This window comes from Poecile atricapillus, chromosome 4 (genome assembly GCF_030490865.1).
Source record: "Poecile atricapillus isolate bPoeAtr1 chromosome 4, bPoeAtr1.hap1, whole genome shotgun sequence".
Lineage (NCBI taxonomy): Eukaryota > Metazoa > Chordata > Aves > Passeriformes > Paridae > Poecile > Poecile atricapillus.
Genome location: NC_081252.1, coordinates 36,583,597 through 36,596,992, shown reverse-complemented (window position 1 = coordinate 36,596,992; position 13,396 = coordinate 36,583,597). Strand labels below are relative to the sequence as shown.

The 13,396-nt window shown below is 33.9% G+C and overlaps 1 protein-coding gene across 3 annotated transcripts in view; it reads left to right on the top strand.

Moving 5' to 3' along the window:
* The window catches only part of FSTL5 (follistatin like 5), a 249,089-nt gene extending 237,794 nt beyond the window's left edge, over window positions 1–11,295 (top strand). For all 3 annotated transcript variants that reach the window (XM_058838127.1, XM_058838126.1, XM_058838125.1), the window contains one exon: window positions 10,593–11,295. In XM_058838127.1, coding sequence (XP_058694110.1) covers window positions 10,593–11,295 — 703 coding nt within the window. The remainder of the gene's footprint in view (window positions 1–10,592) is intronic.
* Window positions 11,296–13,396: the final 2,101 nt, after the last annotated feature.

The window sequence follows — 13,396 nt, the reverse complement described above, 5'->3', positions numbered from 1 at the left end:
TGTGGCAGTGCTGAAGTTCAGGCAGTAAGTACTGATCCTCTGGAATAAATTTCTAATTAAGCCTTTTCTCAGTACTAGAAAATATGAAAAAAATCACTTAGGTACTACGGTGATGAAGATGGAGAGTTATGCACATAAATATGACATCCTGTAACCAGGAAGCCTCCCACAGAACTGGGTGAGTCACTACAGATTTCAGCCAGATTTGCTTCTCAGGTTCACTTACAACTACCAATACATAGCACATCCTACCAATGATACTTCTACAATACAATTTCTAATTAATTTGTAGAAACCTAACTTCTTGTTATGGAACAAACCCACAAAATCCAGAGCAGGAAGCTGTACACATTATAAATTGTTTAATGACATTCAAAGCATTTTTGGTGTAGCTGTAAAGACCAATAACATATATATAAGATATATAGTTATCTTATATATATCTTATATATATAAGATATATATAAGAACAGTGAGCTATTTGAGAGGAAAAAGATGTTTTGTTCATTGCTCAAAAGCAAAATCTCTGCCATAGTCAATGCTACTTAGGCTGAACAGACTTGATAAAGAATTTAAGGGAGATTTTATGTAAAACCAACATTACTAGTTCTAAACAATAATAAACCATTTTTCTACATGAACAAAGGTTTGGGGATTTTTTTCTGGTTTGAAAGCCCCACACCTTAAAGGACAGTCATTGAATAATTTATTTTGGGCAGTGGTAGGGAGCCAGCTATAGAAATTCTGTTATGATATGATAATCTGCACTTGCACATTTTCTCATAAGTAAAAGTTGTATAGCGTGTAAGGAAAAGAAAATTTGGTTTTTACCTTTTGTACTTGTTACAAACAACGGAATTTTGCAGATAAAAACCAGAAAATTAGGTATGAAAAGAGAGAGGAAGTGAAAATAATTGTAAAAACTGACAATATTTATGTGTAATAATAATACCTAGTAAGTTTTCCAAAATTGATACCTTTTAAAATAAAAAATTTAATGTTAGTGCTTCATGTCATAAATCACTTCTCAGCGATGCACATTATTCCAAAGAAAGATTTATTAACATTTCCCTCACTCAAAGACATTTGATAATCTGATGAGAGCAAGAGAGAAGAGTAGTTTTGGTAGAGCAATAATCTGATTTGCTATAACGATTATTTTGACATCTTGGCAATGAGAATCTTTAGGTTGTTTTTCAGGAAATAAGATAGTGGTAATTATGATAATTACTTTGGGGAAAGAATGATGAAGTTCCTGGGTTTACTGTTCTTTTTTTTCTATATGTCTTACAGACAGACTTATAGGCCCATAAAACTTGGAGTGAAATCCTTTATTTTAAATACCTTTAAAATACTTTAAAAAAATGGTCTTGGATTTATTTTTTGAGATGAGAGCAGAACTAATAATTTATGGTATTATTAACTTTGCCACTGTAATTATGTATTTTTAGATATGTGGGCATGTTCTTTTTTCTTTTTTTTTTAAAAAAGGCAATCATCCATATAATCTGTATTCTATTTTTAATTGCATTTTACAATTACCACATTTTAGGATACTCTTCCCATCTCTTTGAAGTTGTTTTGGATGACTAAATTTTAGTTACCTCACTTTCCCTTTGATTGGGCTTTTTAAAGCGTATTAAGGTAAATTAATGATTCTCTGTGGAGAGCTGTCCCCAGCCAGCACCCGAGCTCCCACTTAGCAGGAGCAACAGCTACTTTGGAAGAAGTTTTATTGTTGAACACAATATTACATATCATGGAATATCCTTGGGGTAGCCCTCTGTGTCACCTGCCAACCTCTTCCAAACCTGTAGACTGTTCATGGGAAGGGCAGAGTAAGAAACAGAGAGGGCTTTGATGCTGTGCCAGCAGTGCTCAACAATAACTAAAACACTGCTGAGTTATCAACACTTTTGTTCACAAATTTAAAACACAGCACCATGCAGGTTGGTATAAAAATTAACTCCATCTCAGCCAAATCCAGTATACTTCTTGTACAGAAACTTCTATAGAGTTGGGAAGTATAAATAGCCCTATCTATTTTAAACTTTTGTCACAACATATGGTCAAAAATCTTGAAAATCTGGGATTAAAATCTTGTTTATTCGTAGGGAGTAAGTGAAGAAAGAAACAATCACAGATTTCACAGTTCTAGCTTTTAGTCCAATTGGAGTTATATGCCCACAGGCTACAGCTCCCACTTGCATTAACGGTACAATAAATCAGTGGAAATGTAAAGATTTTCTCTCATGTCTGGCAGGTTTAAATTACATGTGATTTCAATATGCACTGTGAGAAACACCTTTAAGTGCTGATATTGTGCGTGATTTTACTGCAAGAAGAGACATAAGGGTTGAAATTGTCATAAATATTGTCATGAGCAGTGGGAGGCTTACATACTAAGCTATATGAGAGGAAATTTTGAATTGAATCTTTCATCAACTATATAAAAAACATTCTGGAAAAGTGGAGGTGTTCTCAACTATCACTTGCTGTTTTCCAACAGCCTTAACATAAAAAAAACAGGCTAAATGCACAGAGGTGACAGGCACAACTTCATGACATAGTTATACATGGCTGTGTTTTTTTATCCTTTTAGGTAGCCCAGTGCTTTGGAAAGTTACAATGTTACGGCTGCTTTGGGGGTTGGGTTCCATCTCTCTAGAGCATGGAGTAGTAATGCAGACTTCTTTACTCAGATTTAATAGCATTCCTTTGAAATGAACTAGAAAAAGAAATCTTGAGGTAGTCAAAGCTCAGCACATGCACTTAGAGATTTGGTTTGCAGAGACCTCATACAACGGTCTCACTAATATAGGTTTTGTGAAATGTCCCTATTTTTGCTGGTTCTGTAGACACCACTGGAGGACAACATTTTCTTACCCTGTTTTATAACATACAGCTTTTTTGCATCCCCCAATCTACTTGCCTGTGCAATCCAAAACTGTCACCTTAGTGACTTGCAATACCTTTTTATCACAAATTTTATAAGTACTATATTTTTTTTTTTTTTATAGTTGTTCTTGTCTCCTCATCAGAAAGATGAGAGCCAATCTGGCAATGGAAGCAGAGTTAATAAGCTGAGACTGGTATGCTGAGAAGGTTTATAATGCTGTAGAGAGGGGAAAACAGATTCATCTGTTAGTTAGAAGGTAGCAATTAGGTTATTGGACAGTGGACTAGAATTTATTTGCAACTGATCATTGCTGTGTGTAAACAGATAACTGTTCTGAAGCAGGTCTCTGTGGTCTAACACCATTCCCCCAACTATTCACCATGATCTTGTACAGTTAGATCACTAAACATCAAGAGAATGACCATTCAGCCTTAGAACATCTTTCACCCCATTATATAGCTTTTATAGTTGTAATGTTACAAGCAATTCACAAGCCTTCTGAATTTGGAGACCAATGTCAAGGGGGATGCTTATGTTCAAAATAGATGTGCGTGTATGAAAGACCAGTAATTGTAAAATTCTTAGTAACTTGTGTGTGAAATTCACATTTACTTAGATCAGACACAGTGTAAGTTTTAAAAAACAGCTGTTTTCTATACAGTGGATGGAAAAGTGGCATCACAAACTTAGGCCTGCAGGAAGGCAGACTCCTCTGCATTCTACTTGTGTGTGTGTCTGTGAGCTAAGGGATTGTGTCAGATCAGTCATTTCATGAAATATGAAACGCTTGGTTGCTTCTTTTCAGGCATTGGAATAGGCTGCCCTGGAAGGTGGTGGAGTCACCACCCCTGGAGGTGTTCAAGAGGTGTCTGGATGATATGGTGATATGGTTTAGTGGTTTAGGGGTTACAGTGGTAGTGCTGGGGGAATGGTTGGACTGTATGATCTTAAAGATTTCTTCCAAGCTTGACCATTCTATGATCTTATGATGGTTAAAATCTCATCATCAAATGAATTAATATAAGATTAAAATCTACTGTATCTATGCAATTTTGATTATATGAACAAAGCCAAAAAATGGTATTTCATATATCCATCATCTAGAAGAGGCCATGAGAACATCTTCTCTGACTTCTGCATATACTTTAGGTTTTAAACGTTTCAAATAGTCATTGAACGATTCAGATAATGAAAATGATATTTTTGGAGCTACATCTACTTATCCAAGCAGGTAGTAGCATATTCTTTACCTTTTCCACCAGAGAAAATTCATCATGTCTCTGGTAGTTGGTTGCAATGGTATATTGTCCCCATTGTTAGAAAAAATTACCTATTCCTAATTTAACATTGTCTGGTTTCCATATGCAACCATTTTTATATTGGACTCAGACTCTTGCATAAAACCATTGTCTCCATTCCTCAAATAATTTTCAGGTTTTTCCTTGCCCCTAATTATTTTTTTTTATTTCTTTTTAGAAAGACAGAAATTATATAAAAAAAAAAAATTAAAAAATGGAGCATTCTAGGTTTAGTCTCCCTAGTGTAGTATACAAGTATGAGTGTGTTGTATTATTCTTACCTCACTTTTGATATACTCTTAAGGACTTTACAGAGGCTTTTGGGTCTTGGTTTTATTTTCGATTCATTAGATTCAGATTTCATATTGACTTGCATGTCAGCTATGATCATTAAATCCTTTTATAGCTGCTGCCTTTTAGGATTATGTTCAGCGTTAATGTCCTACATTCCTCATTCACATGAAAAGTTGCTCAACTTTACACTTGTCTACCTACCTTTGAACACATTTTTCTTGAATGAGCAACTGACTATAATGATTTTGCTGACATTATCTATAACTTTAGTGCCATTGACATTCATAGACATTTACATCCAAATCATCTGAAAATTTTGTGAAGTATCAGCTTTTGTACCAAGAAGTTTCCTGTAAAATGATGATTCTGCTTTGACAACTACATTTTATTACAGATAAATTATTTTTCCTTCAAGTATGAGTTTTTATTCCAAAAAAGCTATGCCCTGTTGATATTCAGTTACCTTCAGAAAGTTTTCTAATAACAAAATTAAATTAAGTTTGTCTGACAAAGTTCATTTTTTCATAAACTCATGTTGACTGCATTATATTCATGATTTTCTGTAGTTCATTCTCATATCATCTATTTTATTATTTCTCTTGGATATGCATCAGGCTGTTCAGTTTAGCTTGGATACCTGACTTTGTCTTATGAATATTTCAACAATCTTTTTTTTTAGACTTTCCAAATTTTCCTGTTATTCTGAGATTTATTAAAATGCTGAGAGCTAGTCAACTCTTTCAAAATGATTAGGAACAAATTATCTAACCTGACAGATATATGTTCCTATAAAAAAACCTTCTTATCAGCTTCCTCAGTTGCCAGTGGCTTGTAAAATACTTTTTCATCCTAGGTAACAAAAGTATATTTTCTCACTCTTTGTTTTTTTCTGTTTGGTTTGTATTTTTTTAAACTATACCAGATATGGAATTCTTAGCTTTTCTTATCAGTTTTCTTAACTTCCCCTTTTCCCTTCTGTACCTTCCCTCCAGAACATCATTACTTTTTCCATCCTTACCCCTCTGCCTAGCAATTCTCAGAGACTAGGAATTAGCCTCACAAACCTCACAGGCACAGGAACAGACCTCTCTTGATTTGTTCAGCTTCCCAAAACTCCAGCCACACAGCTCTCACTGAGACAGGCAGACAAACATATCAAACACACAGCTTGCCAAATCCTTTTACACCCAAGAAGACTGGCAGCTTTAAATGATTTTTCCCTCCCTTCTTTTTATCTGTATTGTTGGGCTCTCGGGGTATTTACATCCCTGTCCAGCTTTACTGAATTTTAATTGGAGCACTGAAATGTTGCAGACAGTATGACAGCCAAGAAAGAATTGTTTAAACAGTAGTATTGATGAAATCCTATTAGTTCTAATAAATTACTTTTGGCAGCCATACTCCCGGTTTTGGGAAGGGTAGATCCTTCATGAAAATTTACCAACTTCTCTCCCAGCCAGGTCCAAAGTTCTGTCTATTTTTAGTAGTCAAAAATGTTATTTTGACGGAGTGATTTTGTATACTCTTATTCAAAGCTATGTATTTTTATTGTATGTACTTTCTCACATCTGTCTCTTTAGTACCTCAGTTGCAATGGTAGCCTGTAGTATGATAGGTTAGAAACCATGCTGGGCCTTAGATAATCTATATTTTCAACTAGACTCTGCCAATGGATTATTATATAGCCTTAGGCCAGTCACTCAGCTTTCTTTACACTCTGTAATATCTGTATTTCAGTGATATCTGATTTCAGTGCCTTGAAATCAGTAACTAAAAACTGCTACTTATGTTCTATGTATTATTCTGCTCACATAACTGATCTTTCAGTATATTCAGCTGCAGAAACATTACACTGGGCTAACTCTAAATCTGTGTCCAAAGCAGTGACTTTTTAATGTTTGAACTAGAAAACACTATAAAGCAAAAAGTCTTTCCCGTGTTAATGTTACAAGAAAATAGAATTATATTTTATCAGGGCTAGAGAAGTCAGTACTTTGAGGAAGGAAGGAAAGAGAGCATATCTCACAAATCTTTGTTTCCAATTCAGAAGTAAATAGAATGCAATGAATAGCGTGAAAAATAATAGTAAATAATTGTAGGTTGAAAGTAAATGATCACTGAAAAAATGCATTAAAATGTTCTTTGCACACTTTAAAAATAAGATACATTGTAAACAGGCATTCAGGTATAAGTGGTTGTCAGAATACATATGGTTAGTGTTGTAGCATATAAAATCAAGTTCCTTAATAGCTCTGGAGCAAGGGACAGTAGATTTCCCAAATGCAAAAAAAATACAACACCAGATAAAGTGGGTAAAACATTCAAAGCCAGTTTTCTGTAGTTTTCAGTTAAACTCAATTACCAAAGCTGAAGCCACTGCTCACATTGCAGGAACAGTCTGTCCGTGATACTGTAAGCTTTTTTTTTTTACTTGTGCCTTTTTGAACTGTGAACTAAATATTACAGAGAGACAGATAATGCTATAAAAGAAACTAGTATCCTTTTTTATCAGCTGATCTGTTTTAAAATGTGTTTTCTGGCTAAGTCTGGAGGTCTGGAGTCCCTTGCTGTGGACAAACATAACTTTTATTAAATCTGTCTGTGTTAGTGCAAAGGTTTAAGTCAATGTTCTTCCATGGCTCCTAAGATATTTCATTCACACTAACCAGGTTAGTCAACAAAAAGCGTTTAAATGATTTTAATTGTTCCACAGTAGCTGAATTTATCTTAATGGCATGCGTTGGGGAATGTTTATGGAAACCTTTTAACTGGCAGAGTTTAGGGGATTTGTCTGAGAGAAGGTAGCACCAGGTTGTGAGAAGCTGGGGCACGGACCAGTGGCAGTGTCCTCTGTGGGGAAAGGTGGATGTCAAATGTGAGTGAGTCTTTCCACACGCTCAGCTGAGCTTACCCCTAGGGAAGGTAGACAAGACCTTTCCTTTAACCGTAGCCAATTCAGATTTGGTAATCAAAGAGTTTATGCAACCAAAGTAAACATAGATTAGGTGTACCTGTGGTTCAAAAGCATATATTCTGGGAATAATATTTGAGAGGAAAAAAATAGTAACTTATATATTCCTCTTGAAACCAATAACATTTGAATGCAAAAATATCACATAAATAGATCATTAACACTGCTTAATCAAATAATCATGAGCAAGGCAGATTTCTTTGAACCAAAATTATTTAAATCCTTCATTTTAATCACAATTTAAATCAGTAAGTAATATTTGCTGATTTAGATAATTGATGCCAATCTTGTTTTGCATTTGTATTTTACTTTAGAAAAAGGTCATTTTTATGACCTGGAATAATCTTTAGAAAAAAATAAATTGTCAAGCAGCACAAAGATTTCTTCCTCTTACTTAATATATGATAAATGAAAAAAAAAAAAAAAATTGGTTTAGGTTTTGACCAGTTTAAAATCTAACTGCTTAGATTTTTAAATTTATTTATGCTTTGACCAGATTAAAATATATGTGTTTAGATTTTTAAATTCGTTTTGTGGTGGAAAATGGTTAGGAATTCATTTGGGTTTTTAAAAAAGATTACCTTTGTTTTAAAAGATTACTTGTGTTTTCTCTCATGCAGAATAGAAACTAAAGTACAACTTAAAACAAAATTTAAGTCTCTTTCCTGAATTAAAGGTACCATGAAATATGATGGACACATACATAGAATAAAATGAATCAAATATATTAAAATGTTAAATGAATGATTTTTTTTTTTACAGAAAGAATTTATTACTATGTTTACTACAGTTTATGAAAACAACATGCCTATATATATATATATATTTAATAATATAGATGATGACTGCTGTATTTTCAAAATCACAGTGAGGATTTAGTGTATGTCTATATATATTGGAAAATTTCACATGGATATAAGTCTTTGATTTAGTACCTATGTAAACTAAAAACAACTCAATGAGAGCCCTTTCTTTCACTTTTGAAAACGATTTCATGATTTTTCTCATGATTATATATTGGTATGCTGAAAGAGAAAAATAATGTTTCCAAACCCAGGGTCAGCTTGCCAGTCTCAAACACAAAAAAATTACTGTGTGTTTGCAAATGAAATTGAGATCAAAAGTAGTTAAAACAAAACCTTTCTGCCTACATTTATTTAAATAGATTAAATAATATAGCTTAAAATTAAAAATTAAATTAAAATTAAATAATAGCTTAAAATTAAGTTGTTCAGTACCTGTCATCACATTGACCTTAAAAGTAGGTATTTTCCCTTTATCTTCTCGTGAACACCCCTGGATAGTTCACTGATTGTTGCTTTACATTGTTATGTAAAAACAAAATCAATAAGCCAATTCTGTTGTCCTTTAGTAATCACTGCTCATGTGATTAATAACCAACCCTGATTATTAAACATGGAGACATGTGAAGTGTCAGTGTTGTTACCTATTCAACCTTTTCTGTCACAGGATGATTCTGTACATAATACAGCATAGGTCTGTTTCTTATAGCTGAAAAATGCTTACTAGTTAATAATGGAACCAGGAATCAATGGCTTAATGGTTACCCACAAAGATTAAGAAACAGACATCATTGCAGCCAAAAAACCTAAAAATCAAATTCTGCCTGATGATCCTAATCTTTTTCTATGACAGAACAGCAGACCTCATGAATAGAAAAGTATTATCTTAAGTAAGTTATCTAGACATAACTTCCAAAAAAGCTGACTCACATTTTTCTAGCCAAGATGATTGAATTCATGTATTTATAAGTGGCTGAATAATCAAAGACAAAAAATGATCTCATAATCATCTGAAATTGTAATTGTGGACAGTCTGATTCACACTGGCCCTTCTTTGGGCAGAATTTGGACCAAATGAAATCCTAAGGTCCCTAAAATTTGAAATATTCCTTTGGTTCTTTGCTTTTATGATACTGCAGCAGTATACAAGGATTTTTTAAGGTGGGGCTAAAATGAAAAGTGTTCTTACATCAATTCAGTAGAAAGTGCAAGTGTAATTCACCTTATCTTATACTGAGGAATTGACTGAACAATTTCCTGAAACATTTTTTGCCTGTTACTGTGGTAGTTCACTGATTGGTAAATACACAAGGGTTACAAGTATAGTGTGAAAATTTTGTGTTATTGTCAGCCCAATCGTTGGAACATTCTGGCTGGCTTTATATCAAAAGGATGTGAAAGGTATTTTTAGATTATATATATCATCACACAGCCTCATTCTTAGCATCAAAGATTCAGAGGAAAATGCCAAGAAATGTGCCAAAAGAAAACAGCTGTTTGGGGAAAGTGCTGTGAAAGTTACTTAGATAAGTAAAGCTAGTATTCTTTCACATGACTCCATAATATTTAGAGGTATCTTTTTTGCATACATACATATATATATATATATGTATAGTCACTTGATTGTGCAGTCAGAACATATACACTACCATTAAAGAATAGTGATACAGTTTATATTAAAAGGTTTCAATCAATCAGCTCTAGGATTTTAAAATTTAACCATATTATTCATGTTCAGTAAAAGTTCCTTGATGTATGGAAGACCATAAAGGGTCATTTAAATTGTAAGAAATGTGGTGTTTGGATAATTAGGAGGTATAAACCTAAATCCTTTTATGATATTCATTTCTATTGAAATAAATAAGGAAGATTCAGATAATGATCTGAATAACAACGAGCGCTGGGTTTAGCTGATGTTCCCAAGTCAAAGAGCTGTATGAACTGAATTCAAATAAGTGGGATGTGGTATCTATTGATATTTAATCTTTTTCTCCTTTCTGGCTTTTGTAAAAGTTAGAAGTGAATAGATATTTGTAAAGTAATGGTTTACCTTTTCCCTATGTCAGTAGGAAAAAAGAACTTTCCCATTAATCAGATAAATGGGTTTTAGGCTTTTTTTTATATAAATTCTAAATTACAAGAACACTAAAAATAAACTATTATTTGTAATATTTATAAACTGCTTAATATATGAAACATCTGAAGCTGAGATATATAGCAATATATCGCTGCACATACTAATAATCTCCTTTGCTCACGATATCTTTCCTCACTCATATATAATGCACACAGTAGCTCTGACTTTGGTTTTGTGCTTTTCCTTTCAGGTTTGGATATATTCTTCATAAGGATGATCCCACGCTCCAAAAAATTGATCTGGAAACAATGTCATACATCAAGACAATTAGTTTAAAGGATTATAACTGCGTTCCTGAGTCACTGGCTTATACACATCTTGGAGGATATCTTTTCATCTGCTGTAAGCCTGACACCACTGGGGCTGTCCTACCGCAGCTCATAGTGGATAGCGTTACCGATTCCGTGATTGGATACAATGGTGACGTGACGGGCACGCCACATATCTCTCCAGATGGACATTACCTTCTCAGCATCGATGATGCCAAAGGCCTCATGAGGATCCAGTCCATAACAGTGAGAGGAGAAATACAGGATGCGTTTGACATTCACACTAATTTGCACATATCTGATGTGGCTTTTCAGCCGTCCTTCACTGAAGCTCATCAATACAATGTCTACTGCAGCTCCAGCACGCAAACTGATGTTCTCTTCATGGAGCTCTCCTCTGGCAAGGTGAAGATGGTGAAGAGTCTGAAGGAGCCCATCAAGGCAGGTGAATGGCCTTGGAACAGTAAGAACCGTCTTATAAAAGACAGTGGCCTTTTTGGTCAGTATCTCATGACCCCTTCCAAGGAGTCTCTGTTTATCCTGGATGGACGGCTCAATAAGTTAAATTGTGAAATCACCGAAGTTGAGAAAGGCAACACAGTAATTTGGGTTGGAGAAGCATAAGAATCTGTGTTAGATATTTATTGAGTTAATAGTTTTACAGTACATTGAACTCAAATTACACCATTCTTCAAATTTATACAATTTTTATTTTAAATTGTTAGGCCCTTCTATACCTGTTATGTCTTTGACGTACACAATTTGAATCAACTTCCACATGAAAGTGACTAAAATGATAGCTATTTGATAATGGTACTCCTTATTAATTATCAACTGAAATTGTGTTGCTTGAGATAACTAAGTATTGAAATTGATGATAACCATAATAAATTATTGTAAAAAAAAAAAGAAAAAAAATCCCCCAAAACAACCAAAAAAGCTTCAGGAAATTTAATATGATACTTTGCATTTGTAAATGGAAGACTTAGATATGATTGAAATTTTGTGTTGTTTTGCTTCAGACATGAAACAAGAGCTGTTGTACCACAATCTTTGACTCCTTGAGCTGAAATGTTATGTCCTGTCCAGTCCACTCTTAAATCTTTTTGTGCCTTGAAGCGAAAATCTCACAAGCAAGACAAACAGAAATTACAAAATTTATTCCCACTGTGGCTACAGGATTGCTTGTCATTGGAAAGAAAGTTTTGTTATCAAATTCCAGGTGTCAAGTTGTGCAACATACATGGACAGGGAAAAAAAAATAAATAGTTGCAGTGTTTTCTGATCACTGCATTTTGGAGTTTATTTTTATGGTGTCTTAGTTGAGAAAGCTGCTTGCAGAAGCTTAACCTTTTTTTAGAAAAAAGATAGATGTTAGGTTTTTCAGCTATCACAGGGTGGCATCAGCAAGGACTTTCAAGTCTACTGAAGAGAAACATTGCACATCCTTTCAGAATATACCACATTCTAAAAACCTGGCATCACAAAGCTTCACTTATATCCTTGAGAAAACTGTTAATTAAACATACAGAAAATGCATTTTAAGAGAATGAGAATGCAAAGAACTGAAGACTACGACCAGTAGATAATATTTTTGCTTATTCATTGTACCATTGACTCCTATTTGTTAAACCATTTGGTTAGCTCAACAGGTTTTCTAGTCCATGCATCCAACTGGATTAGTGCAAAAAAAACCAACCAAACAAAAAAAATCCCAAAACAATCGACAAACAACAAAAACTTTGTATTTTTTATAGTTTGCTTACTTAGTATTCTAATATAACATTAGTTAAACATGTAAATGGGAAAAATAAGATTCCCAGAAGCAGAATAACAAGTCAATAGAAAGCCAGCAGTGAACATCTATCCAGACTCAGAGCAATGACTTAGAAGTTTGAGAGTATTTTTATTTTTATTACGTTTTTGCTAAAGAATGCTTATAAACTCTTAAACTGACCTCCATTTACTGAAGGCAATCAGAAAAAAAGAAATCTTTTTTTTAAACAAAGTTTTACTGCAATTTAGATTGTGTAAAATTGCTTTGAAATCTGGAATTTTCTAGCGTTGTAATCTTGTGTGCATTAAGCATTCTGCCCTGTGTGGTACAGTAGATCTCTCTTTAGCTTGAGCGAACCTCCTGGTAAGTAGCTTTAACTGAGATAAAAATTTGCTTACATTTCTAGCTACTGAATCTATTTTCCTTTTTAATATCTCCTCTCCATTGTGATCAAACAATAATCATGTAAACTGTCTGTTACTCAATTGCAGTAGTCTGTCTCATGCAGTTTTTGTTCTGTAATTTATACCACGTGAATGTTCTGTATGTAGAAAATGCTTGACAAAAGAATAAACCCCATAAATTTTAAACAGTCCTGACTTTGGTGAATCATCGAATCAGCCACACTGAGCTGGCAAGTAAAACTGACTACTCAAAAGCACCAATTATTTTAAATAGATGTATTTATATATATATGCAAAATAATATGAAGTGTGGAAAGAAAATTTTTTAGAAAAGCTTGAGTAACTGAAAAAGTTTCCTTTGGCTGCTACAAAGGAAAGTTCATCTTAAAGCACAAGCTCATCTCTTAGCACATCTAAAGCACAAGTACAGGCTGAGTGGAGAATGTGTTGAGGCAAGCCTTGGGGAGAAAGACTTGGGAGTGTTAGTGGATGAAAAGCTCAATATGACTCAGCAGTGTGTGCTTGCAGCCCAGAAATCCAACGG